General features: G+C 47.2%; 1 protein-coding gene across 1 annotated transcript in view; it reads left to right on the top strand.

Moving 5' to 3' along the window:
• The first annotated feature begins 2,238 nt into the window (after positions 1–2,238).
• Positions 2,239–15,104, top strand: part of MTURN (maturin, neural progenitor differentiation regulator homolog) — a 32,439-nt gene continuing 19,573 nt past the window's right edge. Inside the window, exons 1-2 of the mRNA XM_043872392.1 lie at positions 2,239–2,797; positions 14,471–14,593. Of these exons, the coding sequence (XP_043728327.1) occupies positions 2,636–2,797; positions 14,471–14,593 (285 nt within the window). The 5' untranslated portion in view covers positions 2,239–2,635. The remainder of the gene's footprint in view (positions 2,798–14,470; positions 14,594–15,104) is intronic.

Raw genomic sequence — 15,104 nt, 5'->3', positions numbered from 1 at the left:
AGAATCTTGGTTTACAAGGAATCTTGAAGGTCATCTTAGAACCCTTCCTAGTTCTGTCTGTAAACTCGTTGATGGCAAAATCTGGGTCTTGTGCATCTTTGGTACTCAAGAGATGCTCCATGAATGTTCACTGAACTGAATTGTTTTAAAGGGATTGAGAAATTACTGAAGTCATGAAATTGTTACATATAAGGGTTAATTTCCAGGTAAGGACAACTCCCATCAGGAAAAAGATCAAATAAGATGCAATGCCCCGGTAGCCTTTAGGGTGATCTCTATCATGACCTCTTCCTCTATCAAAAGATTAAGTGGACTTTCCACTTTCACTATGGGAATGCAGCTTTGATTTCATTAAGGGAAGTCAGGGGGAAAAGAATTCCTATCCCAGAAATGGGCAAGAGAAACAGCTTTCCAGAACTGAATCAATTCTGTTGAGTAAAAGGTGTTTTCAGTGAGTTCAAGGTGTCATGAGCTTCCCTTGCCTAGTCTGCTAGCTCTTTGAGAGTGGAATTACATAATATTTATATTAAAAAAACTAAGATCGTGGCATCTGGTCCCGTGACTTCACAGCAGATAGATAGGGAAACAATGGAAACAGTGGCAGATTTTATTTTCTTGGGTTCCAGAATCACTGCAGATGGTGACTGCAGCCATGAAATTCAAAGATGCTTGTTCCTTGAAAAATAAGCTATGACAAACCTAGACAGCATATTAAAAAGCAGAGACATCACTTTCCCAACAAAGGTCTGTATAAGTTAAAGCTATGGTTTTTCCAGTAGTCATGTATGGATGTGAGAGTTGGACCAAAAAGAAAGCTGAGTGCCAAAGAATTGATGCTTTCAAACTGTGGTGCTGAGGAAGACTATTGAGAGTCCCTTGGACAGCAAGGAGATCAAACCAGTTAATCCTACAGAAACTCAACCCTGAATCTTCATTGGAAAGACTGATGCTAAAGCTGAAACTCCAATACTTTGGCCACCTGATGTGAAGAGCTGACTCATTAGAAAAGACCCTGCTGCTGGGAAAGATTGAGGGCAGGAGGAGAAGAGGGCGATAGAGGATGAGATGGTTGGATAGCATCACAGAATCAATGGACCTGAGTTTGAGCAAACTCCCGGAGATAGTGCAGGCCAGGGAAGCCTGACATGCTGCAGTCCATGGGGTTACAAAGAGATACTAGCGACTGAACAACAATACATTTATAGCCCTAGAACTAGCATGAGGCTTGCTTCGGAAGACCAACTTTAAAGATAAAAGCTGACTGAATGTTTGTATTATGGAATGAATGCTATTTGCCCTGTCTCTGCTAGTACTTAGTCACTTCCTGTGGGTCAGGGCTCTGTCCAATGCATTTTCTGCAATCCAGCAATGCCTGTCTGGTCCGGGCAGCCATCGAACATTCAACAGGTGCAATGGTTGGACCTTGTACTCTTGTTTTAAAATGTAATTTCTCCTCTCCTAAATTAGCAGTTGGTCACTTTCGGTTTTACAGTATGAATTTAAGGTGATTACTATTCAATCTAGATTTGTGGTTGTTCAGTCGCTCAGTCGTGTCCGACTCATTGCGACCGGATTGCAGCACACCAGGCTTCCCTGTCTTTTACCACCTCCCGGAGCTTGCTCAAACTCATGTCCATTGAATCGGGGATCCCATCCAACCATCTCGTCCTCTGTTGTCCCCTTCTCCTCATGCCTTCTGTCTAGACTTATGAGGCTTATTTTTAGAAATACTCAGCTTTATGTTAATGCCAAAAAACCCCTCTCAAATCCATAAACTTTCATCTTCCTTTTCAAACGGACATTCATTTCAGTGCCTAGTAAATGTATTTATGGAAAACATTTCTTTACATCATTCAGATGACAGAGCTGTGATTTCTGAAAAAGATAAGCTCTGTTTCCCTTTGGTTTTCTCAGCTCCTCCATTCCTAGCCTCAGACAAGGTACACGGTATCTGCAGTTCTGTGAATTTCTCTACACTTCAGTCTCATTGGGAAAAATGCTTTCCCGGCCTTCAAACTCCAGATAAACGCGATCCAGATAACTCCGCTTCACTTAACCTGCGAGCTGCCGTTTTCGGGCCCGCGCTGTGACGTCACCCGGCTCACAGGTCTCGGCGTTGGCCTCAGACTCCGGTGATTGGCTGGATCCCATGACGTCACGGGCCGGGGCGGCCCTAGGTTCCTGAGGGCCCCGGGATGCTCCGGGTTCGTTTTCTAAAAAAGGGGCAGGTGGAGACAGGAGAGTCCGCGGAGCACCCGGTGCCTTCAGCCGTGCTCCGTCCCGCCCCGCCACGCCCACTGTCAACCTCGCCCGGCCGGGCCGCGCCAGCCTCCGGGGCTGCCCGAAAAGGGGCGGGCGGAGAGGCGGAGCTGGGAGGAGCCGGGCGCGGCGCCGCGCAGTCCCTGGCCACCGCCCACCCGGTTACACACAGCATGTAAACAGTCCCCGCCGGGAGGAGCCCCGGGACCGGAGGGAGCCCGAGCCGCCCGGCCCCGCCGCCTGCCCGAGAGCCACAGAGCCGCGCGCTGCCCGTCCCGGAGGAGGGCGCCAGAGGAGAGGAGGGCGGGCGGCGGAGGGAGCGGGAGGCGGGCGGCGCGTGAGGAGGCTGAGGGAGCGGCGGGCGCGGCGGGCCAGGATGGATTTCCAGCAGCTGGCTGACGTTGCGGAGAAATGGTGCTCCAACACGCCCTTCGAGCTCATCGCCACCGAGGAGACCGAGCGCAGGATGGATTTCTACGCCGATCCCGGCGTCTCCTTCTACGTGTTGTGTCCGGACAACGGCTGCGGGGACAATTTTGTGAGTGCTCGGGGGAGGGACCGCTGCAGCGCGCGGGAGTGTGGACGCGCGGCCGCTACCCTGCACCCCGGCTCACGCTCGCCGGGGAGGCGGTGGGGCGTGAGGTGGGGGGGCGTAACCGCTCGCAGGCACCCCCAAGGCTCCGCGCTCCGCCAAGCGAGCCCCTGAGCTTGGCGCGTTGGGGTCAGCACTCCGGGTGAGGCCAGTAGGAGGCAGGCAGGGGCATCCTTAGAATCCGGGAAGCTGGGCTAGGGAGGGCAGTTTCCGGGACGCGACCCCGCGGCTCGAGCGCAGTTCTCCGCTAGAGCATCTCCGAGGATGTCTCCGCCTAGCGCCAGTCCGGGCCGGGGCGCACGGACCCTTCACTCCCGCAGGATCCGGAGTCCGGAGCTTCCTCCACCCAGGCGTCCCGTCCGGGTGAGGAATCCCGTTACCCTCTCAATGCGCAGACACAACTCCTCGAGTTTCCCCGCCCGAGAGAACCCTCATCCCGACCCCTCTCCCCAGGTTATTCTCAGTGGTATTAAGACACAAAGCCTCTGTCCACACTAGCGATGCCCCATCTCCTGGACCATCTTTGCGGAATTACACCCCGGATCTTAAAAAGGCACACGCGCGTGCGCGCGCGCGCGCACACACACACACACACACACACACACACACTCTCACTCACACACAGAGGCACGCCTAGCCCCCTTTCCTCTCGTGCTTCCATTGCTCCTCTCTGAGCTTCCAACGAGATGTGTGGAGCCCGAAAGGTTCTGTCCAGCTGAGGCAGCGGCTTGGGCCCTGCCAGAGCCTTTCGATTTTTCCAGATGGGGGTGAAATTCCGCCTCCCTATCCCACCTCCCCGCCCCGCCCCGCCCCGGGCTCGGAGGGACTTGGACCTGAAACTGCGGTGACCAAATTCTCGACTTCGTATCCTGCCCTCACTTGGGATCTTAGCGCTGGCAGTTGAGGAAGGGGAGGTAGAGGGCCGGGGAATTGGGGTGGGAGGTGTGGAGACTGGGCGAGGATGGCGTTCCATGAAGTATTTGTAAGGACGGGGGAAAAAATAATGGTCCCTACATGTAAGATGGAGGCGGCTATGGGCTTAGGTTACCGGCCTGAGTTGCCGGCCTGAGCCTGGAGCTGGCGCTGCTGCCGCCCCTGGGGACGGAGGTGGGGCAGTGCAGAGGCGCGGCCTGGCGCTGGCTCTTCAGGTGGGGTAAGACGAAGCTGGTTCAAAGTCCAGGCTGTCGTGCACCCCAACTGCCACAGAAAGTTCGACAAGGAGTTAGTGTGATTGTCTTTCTTGGCCCCAGAGAGATGAAGTCCTCTATGTGACTTAACATGAAGCATGCCCCTCCCACCACTCCACTCCACTCCACAAAGGTGAGAGACTCACCAGGCCCCAGCCTCCTGACCCTCTAGAAGAGGGATAGCCTTGAGTGACGGTCAAATTTGACTTGTGACAGCAGTGACTCTGGTCAAACGCATTTTAATGTTTTAAAATGCTCAGTGTACACATCTGAAAAATGGGTATAACACCAAGCCCCAGGTGATCGGATAGATAATGCGCCTGACAGTCTCACCTGCACAGCACGGGCCCCACAAATTTGGGTCAGAGATCTGGGGTTCCCCAGAGTTTAGAACGTGTCTCTTTAAGAGCCTCAATTTCTTACCTGTAAAATGAGGTTAATCAGAATGCCTCCATCGGAGGTATTTGTAAACTGCAAGAAAGGTATAAATGTATGTAAGAACACTGTTAACTGTAGTTAAAATAAGTAAGTGTTGTTTGTCAATGTGGAAGATCATTAAAAAAGGGGATTTACTCCATAGTAAAAGCATGAATAAGTGCCAGGGATGTAGTGGAAAGGGCACCAGGATCCAAATAATTGCAGTGTTAGGGTTTGACTAGGAGTCCCTTCCACCCTTGGGCTTCCTTGGTCTGCCAGTGACCTTTCACCCTCCTTACTGTGTGAGATGGGGCAGGAGTCACTCATGGCTCCAGAACTCACGGTTCCACACAGCCATCCTGTTGTCACTGCAGGAGACATTTCATAGACAATAAGTGGGTGAAGAAAAGCAAGGCTGTTCTCTTGATTTGAATATGTTTAGCAAACCATCATTCAGAAACATGAAGTCTATCTGGCCTTTTTCAAGGCCACTCATATTACATTTTAAATCTCCATCTGTATGCGTGAAATACTTAGAATTATTTCTTTTGAAAGTATTGATTCACTGACAATTAAATGAAATAAATAGGAAAGAAAGAAAGTGGTGGTGAGGGGGGAGGGTGCGGGGAGTAACTCATTGGGCAGACTGGACCTTTTCAGTTTCTAGAGGCCATAATAAACAAGATGCCAAACACTGGAGTTTTCTTAGCCCAAAACCTTGCCTCAGATTTGCAGACCAGGTTTGTCAAGATGCTGTTTGCCTCTAGTTAAAGAAACTCAGACATGAAGAAAATGTCCTACCTCTGTTCATTTCTTTTTCCCAGGAAAATCTGCTAAGTATTAGAAGAAATTTGAGATGAATGGAATCCTTGTAATCTGAAGGATTTGTTAACAATAAGAATATTTACATAGCATTTCTCAGTTTACAAAGTGTTTTTATATCATTCATTCATTTAACAAACATTTATTGAGTGCTCACTCTGTACCTGGCCAGGGCTACGTAGAATGGGGCCATTCTCTTCATCTAAGAAACTGTGGTATAATGCCTAGGGGCACAGGCTCTAGGGCAGGCTACTCGAGCTTTCATCCTAGCTCCCCACATCTAACTTTGTGCCTTGGAGGAAGTTGTTTAACCCCTCTCTGTCATGACTTCCACATCTGTAAAATAGAGATGATATTAGTACCTCCCTAGCGGACTTGTTTGAGAACAGTACCTAAAGTGGGGATGATGTTAACAACTCTCAGGCAGAGTTTCCACATAGCAGTCGCTCTGGGTCTATTTAAAATGTTGATAAAACGGCAGGTTGTGTTCTTACCACTCCCTCCCTCTCCTAAACTGACTTCCCATCACTTTTGCAATAAAACCTAAGCTTTCCCAGCTTCAAGCCCCCACATGATCTGTCTCCCGCCGCCTCTCTGACCTCATCCTGGCCCATTCTTCCCCCTTGCTGAGTGTGTTCCTGCCACACTGGCCTTTCTGGTCCTAAGAGAAACCAAGCTCATTCTTGCCTTAGGGCCTTTACGCCTGCTGTTCCCTCTGCCTAAAGCACTCTTCCCCCACATCCTTACCTAGCTCCTTTCTTTATACCATTGCAGCCTGGGAGAAACCTTTATACTCCCTTACTTCACCCTCTTTTATTCTTACCATAGCACTCACTAATACTTGATAGTCCATTGCTTATTTTCTGCCTGGCCCACTAGCCTGTAAGCTTCATTAGCGCTTGTCTTACTCATCCCTGTATGGCAGCACTCGGAACATGCCAGACATGTGATAGATATTCAACCCATGTTTGTTAAGAATGAATGAATGAATAATAGCCTAGTATAGAAGACATGTTAAATTTCAAGAGTGACAGCTTCAAAGACAGCTACCACTTAAGTGTGAATTACCATGTATCAGATTTTGTATGTATGAACCCATTTAATTTTCGTAATCTCAGAAGCCACTCTCTATAATTATCTCCACTTTACAGATGAGAAAACTGAAGCCAAGCGAGGTTTACTAACTTCCCTACATCTAATAAATGGTAGCCCTGTACTGAATACCTGGCACCACAAGGATGACAACAGGGGACCCGATTCAGACTTGGGTTCAAGGGCTACTTCTTATTGAGCCTCACAAAAATTCTGTAAGGTGGGAATTAATATACCCCTATTTTATAGGCGAGGAAACCGAGGCTAGTAACTGTAAGGACTCAGCCAGGACTATGCCAGTAAGAAGTGACAGAGTCAGGACTTGAGCCAAAGCCCAGAGGGCTGTCCCTTCCACCATGCAGAAGGTCTCCTGGACAGGATCAGGCTGGGGCCTAGGAACAAGGACTTCTTTTTGTCTGTCCTCTCTTTGGCAGCTCCTGGGCCCCTTGTGAACTCCTTCCCCTGCTTGCTTTACAGGCCATGTGGTCCCTTTGCAAACTGCTGCTCATTCAAGTCTGTCTCTACGGATGGCTGAGGAGTTCAGGTCCTGGGCTGAAATGCTGCCAGTGCTCTGTGTGCTGGGGGTTCAGGGACACGGCTGCCCTGCCTGGCTCTTCGGGTGTCACAGGGAGGGTGCTGAGAGCTTAGACAGGCGGCACGCCCCATCCTCTGCCCGCTCGAAAGGTCCCCAGGGCTCGGTCAGGCTTGAGGAATGGGGCGTTGGCAGCCACTAACATGCCAGACGGACAGAGGGGCACGTGCTCTTGGGCATGGCAGCACCAGCTGCTTTCCCTCCTCGCCTCGTCCTGGAGAAAAGAGCTCTCTGGAAACAAAGCCCACTGCCCAGCCTCTCCCTGCTGCTGACGGTGGGGGTGGGGATGGGGGCGCTCCCTTATTGTCCTGCCAACCATTCACAACATGTTTGGTTCTGCATGTATAGTTTAATCCCTCCTCAATGCAAAACAAAGATAGCCGTTGTCATAATATTAAAGAAAACTGTTTTATTTATAGAAGAACTATGTGATTTAATTTTGTGTGTGCCCCTATAACTGTGACTTTATATGTATATATATATATATAATCCCCATTTTCATTCTAGGCCTGTCTCTATTATTAAGTGTGTGACTAAATAACAACCTTTTTATTTTGGAGAAAGAGGATACAACTTGTTTGAATGAGGTCGCATCATCATGTTTCCATGGTGGTATAGTGGAGAGAAGGCCCTGTCTTGTTCAATTTAAACCCTATTCTCAGTTTCCTCTTCTGTCTAATGGGTATAATCATACCTATATCACTTTATTTGCAGGTTAAATGAGCAGTAGTGGTAGACTGTAAAGCTTCCTATGGTGGCCATGTATTATTCATCTAGAGAGATTACATCAGGGAAAAAGATACGTCCTTTATCATTCATGGAGTGGTAATCCCAAGGAGAGTAAATTTCTGCTCATATAAACTCAAGTAAGGGGGAGAAGACATAAGCACTCATCGGCCTCTGCTAAATGAGAGGCAGTTTATCTCTGGGACCTTTTTTTTTTAAGATTTTTTTTTTTTATGTAGACCATTTTTAAAGTCTTTATTGACTTTGTTACAATATTGCTTCTGTTTTATGTTTTGGTGTTTTGGCCAGTGTGGCATGTGGAATCTTAGGATCTTAGTTCCCCTACAGGGGATCAGACCCACACCTCCTCCCTGCATTGGAAGGCAAAGTCTTAACCACAGGACTGCCAGGGAAGTCCCTCTCTTGAAATCTGAAATCTTTATATCCACCCTGCTGTGCTTAGTAGCTCAGTCATGTCTGACTCTTTGCAACCCTGTGGACTGTAGCCCACCAGGCCCCTCTATCCATGGAATTCTCCAGGCAAGAATACTGGAGTGGGTTCCCATGCCCTCTTCCAGGGGATCTTCCCAACCCAGGGATGGAACCTGCGTCTCCTGCAGCTCCTGTTTTAGCGGTGTATTCTTTCCCACTGCGCCACCTGGGAAACCCATGTCCACCCTGGGGGTATTATTATTTTCTTTGACTTACAAAGGAAGGAGCTAAGGCTCAGGTTGAAAGCGTGACATCTCTCTTGATATCCTGGCTTTGCCCATTACTTCTTGTGTGACCACAGACAAGTTGCTTAAACTCTCTGAGTCTCAGATTCCTCCTTGATAAACCAGATCAATGTTTGACACCAAGCGCAGATTGGAGGTTTGGTCAGACATGTTCGGAAATAATGCTGGCTGTCATGAGATGGCTCGTCACTCTTACCCCACCTCTTATGTGGGTAGCAGTCAGTTTGGGGTTAAGCCGTACCAACTTAAAACGGACTCCCCAGTACTGCTGGCAGCAGAAAACCCACGTGGTGAGACTGAGGCGCTTCACAATGGCCCTTTGACACAGATAACTGAGTCCTGGGAGGACAGCGCGTGTGTTCTTAGCTCACGGCCATCCCCAACTCTGCCTAAGCACCAGGAAGTCAAGCTCCATCCCCACAAGTGTTAGAACAGTAGGGGCATACAGACTGTGATCAAAAAGGTGTTTGTCATTTTAATTACTTTAATAATCTAATTCCATTCTTGGTTAAGCTAGATATTCTTATCTCTGCTACAGAAAACAGAAAGGTGCTCATTTTCCTATTTGCAGTTGACATTGTTTTATTGTCTTAAACCAGACGAGCTTTGATAATAAACTCTGACCCAGCTTACTGACAGAAAGAAGGGCCACAGATGACATGTGCTGAAATCAGAGTTCTCACTGGGGATTTTCAGCTCCAAATGGGCAGGAATCTATAAAGAGTAGGCTGCTCAGGGCAGGCACAAGTTGGGGCTGCTTCACTGCAACCCACGCTGTCCTGAGAATCGGAAGTGGTTTTAGTCAATAATGGCATTTAGTTTTTTGTGTGTTTTTTTTAATGTAATGAGTGCATGCTATGTTGCTTCAGTTGTATCCAACTCTTTGTGATCCCATGGACTGTAACCCTCCAGGCTTCTCTGTCCATGAGATTTTGCAGACAAGAATACTGGGGTGGCTTGTCATGCCTTCCTCCAGAGGATCTTCCTGACCCAGGGGTTGAACCTGTATCTCTTGTGTCTCCTCCATTGCAGGTAGATTCTTTACTGCTGCGCCACCCGGGAAGCCCTTTTAATGTAATGTTGTTCAGTTGCTCAGTCATGTTTGACTCTTCGCGACCCATGGACTGCAGCACGCTAGGCTTCCCTGTCCTTCACCATCTCCCAGAGTTTGCTCAGACTCATGTCTATCGAGTCAGTGATGCCAGGCAACCATCTCAGCCTCTGTTGTCCCGTTCTCCTCCTGCCTTTCCCAGCATCAGGGTCTTTTTTAATGAGTCAGCTCTTTGCATCAGGTGGCCAAAGTATTGGAGCTTCAGTTTCAGCATCAGTCCTTCTAATGAATATTTAGGATTGATTTCCTTTAGGATTGACCAGTTTGATCTCCTTACAGTCCAAGGCACTCTCAGTCGTCTTTTCCAACACCACAGTTCGAAAGCATCAGTTCTTCAGTGTTCGGCCCTCTTTATGGTCCAACTCTCACATCCATTCATGACTACTGGAAAAACCATAGCTTTGACTAGACGGACCTTTGTCAGCAAAGTAACGTAATGCCCATCCTCAAATATGTGGTTAGTCACAGTTCTGCTCTGTCCTCAAATGGTGGTCCCAGAACCAGCAACATAAGCATCACCTGGAACTTGTTGGAAATGCAGTGTCAGAAACTCCCATGTGGAACCCAGTTATGGTGTTTTGATAAGCCTCCAGGTGACTGAGAGGGCTTCCCTGGTGGCTCAGACGGTAAATAATCTGCCTGCAAAGCGGGAGACCTGGGTTAGATCCCTGGGTCGGTAAGATCCCCTAGAGGAGGGCATGACAACCCACTCCTATATTCTTACCTGAAGAATCCTATGGATAGAGGAACCTGGTGGGCTACAGTCCATGGGGCCGTAAAGAGTCAGAAGTGACTAAGCAGAGCACAGCACAGGTGACTGAGATGGACTCTAATGCTTAAGAATCACCCTTTCCCCTCCTTTGTGAAGCCTTTTCTTGGCATTTCTAATATTGTAACAGTCCATGTCTGTGATCTGCCTTGGCTCTAACTACCAGATTGGAAGTTCAGTACATTCTGTTCCCAGATGTGTGTTTGCCAAGGAGTTAACATTGTTCAGAGCCACAGGTTCTCTAATCCCTTGCTATAGTTTTTCTATGGCCAGAGCGGGTGTTTGGTTTCTCATGCTTAAGATATTTTCCAAGTGGAAGGCCTGTGGCCATGCCCCGCGGTGCTGGACTCTGGGTCAAGCTCCCGTCTGTCTTTGTACAAGGCTAGACCCCAGATATTGCTTTCAGGTGCTTTAGCCCAGCCACCACATAGTCTCTCTGCCCTCCCCTGGTTTTGGAATAGGCCTCTCTAATTTTCTAAGAGTAACCCTCCTGCCCCTGGAGAAGGAAATGGCAACCCACTCAGGTGTTCTAGCCTAGGGAATCCCAGGGACGGAGGAGCCTGACAGAGGAGTCCATGAGGTTGCAGAGTCGGACACGACTTAGCGACTGAACAACTACAGTGCTCCTGCCCCTAGTCCCATTCCTGTTAGTTCTGAAGAGTTGGTCTGTTTTGTATGTGGGCACTGTCTCGGGTCACTGGTTGCTTGTCTTTCTTTGCATAGGCCTCTGCAAAGCAGTGGCAGCCAATCTGTGTTCCCTCCGTGGCATGTGCCAGGCTTGTTTACCTTGCACTGTTGTCCTGATCTCACTGGTTTTTATATGATTCTCCTGTTGTTTTCCCTTTGTCTGTTTTTTCCCAACTACAGACTTATTTTTTGGTTCATCTTACCTTGTATTCTGTAGATTTTCACTGACTGCCATGATTAGTCTTAGAAGGGGGCAGTTTCAGTAAATAAAACTGAATAGCTTTTGTTATGAGATACAATGGATATGAAATAATTAGCATTTAGTAAGTGATGTCTTATAAGCGGCTGTGTACACCTGGTTTTGTCTCATTCCAAACCCCCTGCTCCGTCAGGTTATCATATGGGCCGGGATTCAGTTAAAACTTTTCTAAAACAAGAAAACCAACACTGCTGGAAATTTGGGATAAGTTAGAAAGCCACGGCAAGGAAATTTAGGGAGAATGGACAGAAAGTCCTTTTGTGGGTGTTAAGTCTTTCTTCTCTAGGGCTTCCCTGGTTGCTCAGCAGTGAAGAATCTGCCTGCAGTGCAGGAGCTGCAGGAGACGCAGGTTCCATCCCCGGGTCAGAAAGATCCCCTGGAGGGAGGGCATGGCAACCCACTCCAGTATTCTTGCCTAAAGAATCCCACGGACAGAGGAGCCTAGTGGGTTACAGTCCATGGTGTCACATAAGAGTCAGACATGACTGAAGTGAGTTAGGAGACATGCTTGCAAGTCTTTCTTCTCCAATGTATTCATAGATCAACAACTCCAAAAGTGGAGTAATGAAAATGGTGGCATGAAGAACCTCCCCTGCATGAGGCTGTAGATGCCCTAGAAACAGTTAAACTAAAGAAACTGATTGCCAGGCAGTGGTGGATACACTGTGATTTCTGTTACAGTTTGAGTGATACTGGAGAAGGAAATGGCAACCCACTCCACTATTCTTGGCTGGAGAATCCCATGGACAGAGGTGCCTGATGGGCTACAATCGATGGAATTGCAAAGAGTTGGATACGACTGAGCGACTAACACTTAGAGTGATATACTTTTATTAATTTATTTCCTTAATTTATAACTTAAAATATTTTTTTTAAAAAAAGGATAGTTAAAAAATAAGCTATATTTGTAAAAAATACAAGGTTTTCATAGAGACACCTGCTTCTGAATTAATTCTAACCCTAGTTGCCTTGGATAGTGGTCTCAGTGAAGTCACATAGGCTGTTTGATTTCGCGTCACTGCAGGTGGAAATCCCCCACACCATGCTCCTGCAAATGCAAAAGGGTAAATAGGGGACTTAGAGTCACCATTTACTGACTACCAACTGTACTATCTGCCAGCCAGGCACTGTACTAGGTACTTAATTGACTTTTTACTTTCTCTGTAATCTTCATAACAAGTCTAGGGAAGAAGGCAGGCTTAAGATTTTCCATTGTGTGGTGCTAGGTGTTAATCCCATCTCTGACTTGGATAAGAACTTGAAATATGCCAGAACTTCTTAAAATTTGATTTTGAAATAGGTGTTGAGCCAAACTTGTATTAAAGCGGACTTTATTGTTCTTGCTGAATCCCTACTAAGAATCAAGTGCAATAATGGATTTAAAGGCACTTCCTACTATTATGCTTTTTGTACAATGCAAAAGACTATTACATGACTGTCATTTCAGTGACTGGACAACTTTAAGGGCCTCCACTTAATAGGGAATCATATTTGAGCTGTTCTCTAAAGTTAGAGACTCTAGAATGTATCTTTATTAGGTCAAGGAGGAAGCTACTCTAGAAGTCTGCTGGAAGTAGAGCAGCTTGTATCAGAATTGGACTTTCACATCTGTGAAACACAGATAATTGGGCTGTAAAGATGGCATATTAGCACCATGTTATTCTCTCTTGAGTCTGAGCAGCGTTTTCAGTTCTTTCCAGTTCCTGAAGATCCTGCAGTAAAAAGGAAGACGGGGAAATTTGTTTATTGCATGTTGGGCATGTGACTTTCTGGGGTGATGCTCTAATCATTTGTATTAATAGCAGGGGTAAGTATGTGCGTGACATCGACCATTTCTCCCAATTGATCTTGTCCCTTGCTCTCATCTGCCAGACATCTTCCTCTCCTCTCCACTTTTTTCACCAGTGTTGAGCTGTCATTGATCCAGCCCCTGTAAACAGTGATGCTCGGTACCTGACTGACACCCTGATGTTATCCTGGTCTTCAGTAACCCCTACCCCCATCCTGCTGCTCAGATATGCAGAGCAGGGGGCTTCTGCATCTTCATCTCTCAAACCAGTTTCTTGGGCTTATTCCAGATCCTTGAACATTTATGGGAGAAACTAGCCAAGTCTTAAAGATGTGCTAAAATGGATATCCTCATGTGGGAAAGAAAAAAAAAAAAAACAACTTGTCTAGCCTAAGAAAAAATAAAGCCTAAATCAGTTTCCCCCTGGTGCATGTTAACATCACAAAGTGTTGCTTGGGTACATTGCCCTCTTTTATATATATATATATATATATATATATATGTATATATATATAATTTTTACTTTATTTATTTTCATTTTTTTGGCTCTGCTGGGTCTTTATTGCTACATGGGCTTTTCTCTAGTTGAGGCAAGTGGGGCTGCTCTCTAGTTGCACAGGCTTCCCTTATTGCAGAGCACAGACTCTAGGTGCAGGGGCTTTGATAGTTGCTGCACATGGGCTCTAGAGTTGCAGCTTCTGGGCTCTGGAAGATAGGTTTATTAGTTGTGGCACTGCTCCACAGCATGTGGGATCTTCCTGACCCAGGAATTGAACCCACATCTCCTGCATTGGCAGGTGGATTCTTTACCATTGCGCCTCCAGGGAAGCCCTGCGATGTCCTCTTAAAGCATTTTAAAGGAAGGTGAGATTTCAGAGAGCCTTTGTTTCCTGGTGACTAGGGATGACTTTTCCATATGTCCTCCTAAATTTTCATTTTGAAGTAAATTGACCATCGCCCCCACTCTCAGGCTAATCTGGGTGAAGAATGTTTCCGAGTAAGCAGTTACAAACTCTGCCTACTTAATCCTTCAGCCATTGCTGAAGGCAATGGTAAGGATTATGCAAGCTCTTGGTTTCTCCTCCCTCCCACTTTAAAGCCACCCTTTGCCAGCATCAGGAGAGGGACATTGGAAATCACGGGTGGGGAAATATTGATCCCCCTGCCCTTTTACTATGTATGGGCAGATCTGATGGAAAATTGAGCAGGTGAGATATGGACCAGGAGCATGGGGGGTTTCTGCAGGGTATTCATCTTCTGCCTTTGATACAAACAAATCAAGAATAACTGTATGGATTTTTACTCTGGAATGGAGGCCTTCTTCAAATTCACATAACTGAAAAAAAAATCTTCTTGGTTTTGTGTATTTCAGACTGAGTATAATAACTGTGTGTCTTTGTTTTTTCCTTTCCCTTACCGGTGGGCACGCAGCACGTGTGGAGTGAGAGTGAAGACTGCCTGCCTTTCTTGCAGCTAGCACAGGATTACATCTCCTCCTGCGGCAAGAAGACGCTCCATGAAGTCTTGGAAAAAGTCTTCAAGTCTTTCAGACCTGTAGGTGCCTGCTTGGCTTCCAAAGCTGTCTTATTGTCTCCAGTGACTGTGCTCTGAATAACACGGATTGTGGGGAAAGTGGGCAAAACCTGGAATGACTAATTGTTTTTCTCTTGTCTGCCCTGTGGCTTAAAGATAGCAGTTCGTGGAGGGAGGCTGAAGGCGGAGAGGGAGGGGGAACGGGATGTGACACAGCTGTTTGTTGCAAGGATGATGGTTATTTCTAGCATCCCTTGAGTTAAGAGTCTCTGATTGGGTGGGAAGCACACAGTCTTTTATGAGACAACCGAGTATTCCGGTTCTCATCCAGTAGACTTAAAACCAAAATGCTTGCAAGTACTATGGAGGTTCTCTTGTAATAGGAAATTGCCGGAAGGCAGTATAAAGGATGTACCCTCATGTGGATGGATATGGAGACGAAGAAACTAGATAGTTGTTCTTTTCTCTTTTGATAAAGTCTCTTGTAGAGAGCTTGCTTCCCCACCCCCCACCCCCGCCCCCCAGCCTCCTT

Source organism: Cervus elaphus, chromosome 18 (assembly GCF_910594005.1).
Source record: "Cervus elaphus chromosome 18, mCerEla1.1, whole genome shotgun sequence".
Taxonomy (NCBI): Eukaryota; Metazoa; Chordata; class Mammalia; order Artiodactyla; family Cervidae; genus Cervus; species Cervus elaphus.
The sequence above is the reverse complement of the archived record's forward strand: the minus strand, read 5'-3'. Positions and strand labels throughout refer to the sequence as shown.